Source organism: Elgaria multicarinata, chromosome 4, assembly GCF_023053635.1.
Source record: "Elgaria multicarinata webbii isolate HBS135686 ecotype San Diego chromosome 4, rElgMul1.1.pri, whole genome shotgun sequence".
Taxonomy (NCBI): Eukaryota; Metazoa; Chordata; class Lepidosauria; order Squamata; family Anguidae; genus Elgaria; species Elgaria multicarinata.
In genome coordinates, this window is record NC_086174.1 from 73,552,800 (window position 1) to 73,558,917 (window position 6,118).

At 39.2% G+C, this 6,118-nt stretch overlaps 1 protein-coding gene across 1 annotated transcript in view; it reads left to right on the top strand.

Annotated features, from left to right (window-relative positions):
- LRP11 (LDL receptor related protein 11) overlaps positions 1-4,965 on the top strand; it is a 28,791-nt gene extending 23,826 nt beyond the window's left edge. The window contains exon 8 of the mRNA XM_063125437.1: positions 3,031-4,965. Coding sequence (XP_062981507.1) covers positions 3,031-3,185 — 155 coding nt within the window. The 3' untranslated portion in view covers positions 3,186-4,965. The remainder of the gene's footprint in view (positions 1-3,030) is intronic.
- The last annotated feature ends 1,153 nt before the right edge of the window (positions 4,966-6,118 follow it).

Below are 6,118 nucleotides of genomic sequence, written 5' to 3' on the forward strand. Positions count from 1 at the left end.
AGAGCAAAACTGTACAGTCATGAGAATCACTAATTGACTAATTGAAAAACATCTCCAGCCAATAATTCAATAATTGTCCAGCTGTAGCCTTGGCATTTAGAAAAACACACTTCTGATTTCTTCATACTTCTTCCTGCCACCAGGCACATGTAAAACAGTGGTAAAAGTAAAACCAGATCCAATCCAGGATCCAACAAGAATAACATTCCTGCACAGTGGTTATATCCTGGATTGTTCAAGCGTGTCCATGTACCCCTGCCTAAGTTTCTGTTTGCTGATATAACAAGCCTTAAGACCATTCTTCTAAATTGGTTTTAAACTGTGATAAACTCCTATCACAACAGCAAATAGTACTCAGTATTCTCAATCTTGGGTTTCTTACACACTAGGCATTTATTGTGAAATTGCCATGCTTTGTTTACTCACTTTTTAAGTGGCATCCACACTACACCGTCATGCAATGATTGTCATGCTATATCTTCCCTGTGGATCTTCCATCTTTTCTCAGACCTCAGTAAGTCCAACTTTTTCAGAAAAATAGAAGAGTAGCACAGTCTCCACACATGTAGATGCTTTCAGCACTACTTTTTTAAAAGGGCAGGAGGAGGATGTGAACCATAATATATTGTCACAGCTCAGCACACGTTCATTATAACCATTGTAGTGGATGTCATTTTGTGACCCACTTTTTGTTGTTGTTGCAATTGATCTTTTAATTAATTCTAAAATGCTTCACCAGCTTCTTTATTTATAAAAGAGAGGTATAATGTTATAACGCCATAATGCTATAATTTCACGTTTCTAAAAAATGGTTTAAAATGGTTTCAAAAAATGGTTTCACTGCCATTAACCAACAGTGCTTACTGATAGACAGCTCCTAGTGCTACCAATCCAAAGACATTGTGCAGCTATTATGTCTTTACTTGCTTGATGAGTTTTTTTGTGGAAAGAAAAAAGATGGAAGATGTGGTGGGAAAACACGAGAGGGTTACAGTAAGTGGAAGATGTCATCTAGATGCCATGTAAAATGCTGTGAATGAGGCAAGGTGATTGCATGATAAAACCCTCATCTGGAAACAGCCCATCTTGCTAAAATGGCAGCGACCTGAACCAGTTTTTTAAATCATTTTTTAAAATTAGTATTGTATTATAATGTCGTACTACTAACACACCATGATATCAAAATTTTACATTATAGCATTAGGATATTATACCTGTCTTTAATGTTGTTTTAGTGCTACTTAAAGGTTGATAAAAATGGGTTATAGTAAGGGTTATAACCCACAAGGGTTATAGTAAATGTGTGCTGAGCTTCAAATGGCCCCACCCATAGCAGCTATGTCACAGCCACTAGTGAAAAAAGTGCAATGATCCCAATAGTGTGGAAGGCCAGTTTTAATTCATTCTACAACTTACAAAAGAAGAGCAATGTTGGGTAGCGCTAGGAGCCACCCATCTGAAGATACCCATATTTTTATACCTGTCTGATTTGATGGCCTGAATCTTTGTGTCAGGCTATGTACTCCTTTCTTCCTCAGAAGCAGGCACATCAAGAAACCCATTCTGTGGCATGGAGGCAACTCTGTGCTAAGGAAAATAGCAAGCTGCTTTGCCCAGTCTCTTTCTTCCTAACTAGCTTGCCTTCAAAAAGCCAGTTATAAAATTTGTCAGACTGTCTGTGCCCTCGTCTCAGTGCAAATAGACATATTTGTTCCCTTACCTGATAGGCTTTTGGCTCATTCACCTGATTCTCAAAGAACAGAAAGATGCTCTACAACAGAGCCAGTGTGTCTCTGAGTTGTTATCTGGAAACTGGCTTAATAATATATGTGGCATATAGTTTCCCCCCAAATATTCTTGCTGCTTACAAGTTATGCATACATTTTTTCTGAGAAGGGTTAGGAAGATAGAAATCCATGATGCAGTCCTCTGAGACAGAATAGTTGGACCTTAAGAGATATTGCATATGTAATACATATTAAACACAATACAGCATACAATGTAATACATCACAAGCACAATGTATGGCTTATTTTCTAATAATAACCACCGGGGGGGGGGAGTTGTCTAGGGAGACATAGCATACACCTGTACTTCATTTTGAGCAATGAACCCACTGTGGAAGCACAGTCATCTCTCTATATAAAGGCAGAGAAAAGACATTTTTCCAGTTTGCAGCAGAAGCCAGCTTTTCAGAGCCCTGACTGGTTGGCGCTTGTGTCCATCCTAAGGACATCCCTTTCTTAGAGCAGTTTTTCAAGAGTAAAAAAACCCTGTCTAAATAAGTGTTTAAAACACTTTTTTAAAAATGAAAGGGGCAAATTGGTCAGATAAATGTGCATGATGCTTAGAAGCAGGAGGTGCACAGAGGAAGAGGCAATTAGCCTTCAATTTGGTGGTTGTGTGCACATCCTTTAAGTAGTGAAGGCAAGGGGAGAAAAACCTGCCCATGCTCCTGTTTGCAGGTACATCTGCATGCAGTGTAACAACCCTAAGCACCAGTTTTTATGTGACCACAGTTCATTCCTACAAGTAGGATCCAGATTTTATCATCAGAAATACCACCAAAATTCTGCTGCAGATTGAAACCATTACAAATAAAATAAATGTACTGAAAACAATCTTAAGTGTTATGTAGCTATGTGGTGAGGATGTTAAATAAATACTACTTGGATTATCAAGTGACATAGACATCTGATAACATGGCTATGACATCTGAATGGCAGACAAGTTACCGTTTTGGACGTATGGAAATGAAAACCCTTCCAATTTATAGTAGATGCCAGGCTCTTCAGGGGCATTTCCCCCCTAAATTCCAGCACTGATCACTGTACCTGCAAGGTACTCTTCACAACATGGGGCTGCCTTACTAGGGAAAAGGATTCTGTTTGCCTTTCAGTATGTGGGACAATGGCTGATGTGGGATCGTATCAAGTAAGATGATACACAGTTGTTTCTAAATTCATTAACTGGGCATTATTTATTATATTTTTGATGAGTTCCAGTGTAACACTTAACTCCTTTTTTTAGGTGCTGTACTTCCCCTGGCTCTGGGCTTGGCCATCACTGCTTTACTGCTGCTCATGGTAGCTTGCCGATTGCGGTTAGTGAGACAGAAACTTAAGAAAGCTCGGCCCATTATGTCAGAGGAATCAGATTACCTCATAAATGGGATGTATCTCTAAAGCAGGATTCAGGTTACTTCCCTTTGCTCAAGCTTTCCCCCAAAAGTGTGCCTCTTGCATCTTAACACATTTTTTAAAAAGTAAAAACTAATTAAAAAAAAAGAAAAAGCAGCAATCACCTTCTAGAAATTTATTTTAAGGTCTGTGGTAGAGTAAATGTGAATAGTTGCATTGGTATACAGAATGGCTTCCTCTGCAGAGCTCTAGGAGTATCTATGCTTGGCAATAAGGCAAGTTCCATCTTACTATGTTGTACATCTGTTGCAATCTCACAGAAAATACCTTACTGCCATATCTCAGGTGTGCAGGGTAATGCCACTAGAGCTGCTCTGTGGTGGCTGAAATGCCTTTACAATTTCATGTCATTTCCTTGCTTCTAGACTCTCCTTGCAACTCCATCTGCACCCAATTCTGCTTTGTGAAATAGCTTTGTGCAATGTTACAGCACCACTTAGAATACTGTTACTGGCTGTGGATGGCTGATCCACATCGCTGCACCAGTGTGATACCCAGAGTGATTAGTTTATAATGCCTATGTGATGGGGTGTGGAATGATGCAGCAGTCACACCAGATCGTAAGCACATTATTTGCTGGTTTATTGGCTTACAGGATCAGATGTTAAGTGAGAAATTACATTTCTTTACTAATTTGAATAAGTTCTTTTTAAAACAAATTATGATAAATTTTAAACAATGATAAATTCAGGATGGGCTCAAATAAAAGCCCATCCTGAATTTGACCTCTAGCCTCAACTTATACTTCCCCAAAGACTAAAGACAGATATTATACACCTGAAAGTGACCCAGCATTAAAGTGAATTAGAAATGGGGCACACTGGTGTGGTTATGTGCCACTGCAGGTCTGATGCCTGTTAGATTCTTGTCTTGCCCTTATCAGTACTGTCAGTCTCTGCTATCCTGCAAACACACTACATACTGGCACTGTCCGCAATCAGAAGTGGAAATCTTTGTTACTCCCTTCTTTCAACTCTATTTCCTACTTACCTACTAAATGAGGGTGTTACTATTATAATCCCTTGCCCTTTTAAAACTTTTCTTACCTTTGAACCAAAGTATGACAATTCCATCATGCTATCTAAAATAAATATTTAATAGATTACTTTGGACTTAACTAAAATCAGTGAAGATGTGTGTCATCTGAGGCTTATGCCTCTTTCCTCATGTTCAGAGTTATTCCAGCTTTTCCTATACTATCATATGTTTCTGAATGTTGCAAAAAGGATACCTGTAATTGTGACCAAATCGGCATTAGGAACAGTTTACCCAGTCTCTCAAACAAGTCCACAGAATTATTAGTCCACAGCATTTTTACTATTGCACTTTCGTACCCATTTCTAGCACAAACAGCCTAAAAGAAACCACTCTTAGCCAATGTATTATCTGCCTACCTGCCTACTTGGCCAGAGGCACATGACTACTTATAAACCACCCCACTGAAGTGCTGAGTTTCCTTTAAGATGAAAGATTAGGCCTGGTCTATATAGGTAGCACAATGGTGTAGTAGAATCCCAAAGTGATAAGAATGGACTGTACAGCAGAGGGAGAGTACACCATTTTTAAAAAATGTTCCCTTATATACATTTCCATGAATCAAAACGAACTAGTACAGCAGGGAGAAAGATTGTAGCTGCCCTCTGCTATGTTAATTTTCTAACTTACATAGCAGAGGAAGGATTTTTTAAGCTCCTACTCTGAAGAGCATTAAAAACGTGATGCCCACCTGCAGTCTGAAGTGTTACCATCCATTCTACCATCTCAGGACTTTGCTACAAGGCCCTTTCTACACATAAGGATTATCCCAGGAAAATGGAGGGATTGTCCCTGCCTGCTCCCGGGATCCCGTGTGTCATTTGCATGCACAGGGATAATGCCAGGATGATCCCTGGGAAAAAGGCAGGTGCAGAAACGGCCGAAGTCTTAATTTCAACAACTATTGCTGTAGTGGCCAGTGAACTTTCCATTTCGTATCGATACAATACTACCTACCTCCATGAAGTTTTTAAGAATCTTGCTAATTGGACCCTCACATCAAAGTTATAATGCTTCAATTAAAATTATAAAGCTTCAATTAAAAACTCATCCAGTTGTCAAAAGAATTCAATGTATGACTGAATTGTAAGAAGTATTATACAGTGAAGTGTGTATTCTATGTATCAGTTATTGTATGTGAACTCTCCTCTTACCCTGTGTAAATGTGTTACAGTCAGAAGGCCCAAGTACAAATCAATGCAGAACAGGCATGCAACTATTTGGTTTGTCTCTCTTATTTTAATGAACTTGCAACTTTGAATCCTACCACAGATTTCCAAACAGCCAATGTACCAATCTGATTATGTAAAATAAGAAATAAACCTATTTTATTCTTTATACCCTGCACAATACTTGTTTTCATTTTGGCAAGAACTATGCAAATTAGTTTTAAAGACTTAATAAAGAGGAGATGGGTTCTGTATGACCCAGTTCACACAATTTCAACAGCCCACTGTGGGTGGTTTATACTGTGGTGTTTGCTGACGTATGCTGGGCAGGATTTCTATATTCAGTTCCTGAACATGTCATCTGAATCCAGCAAGGTATGACTGCCTTCCAAACTACCCTGCTTATTGTAAGGGTTATAGGGTGATTTGGAAGCCAGCCCATCATGCACCTTGCTGGGTTCAAACGACACAGCAACCTACACCACAGGGAGGGTAATTAGGAAAACGATGGATGCACAAGCCGCACGTGTGGGGTAAGGAAAAGAGGCTTCTTTTCCTCCACTGACCATCTGACTCGTCATTGTCTGTTAATCAGCCATGACATGGATACTATCCAACAGGTGCCAGCTGCACACAAAACACACACCTATTGCAATAGCAAATAGATCATCAGCTCCTTTCCAAATAATATAATTTTTCTGTTCAAGTGAGGGA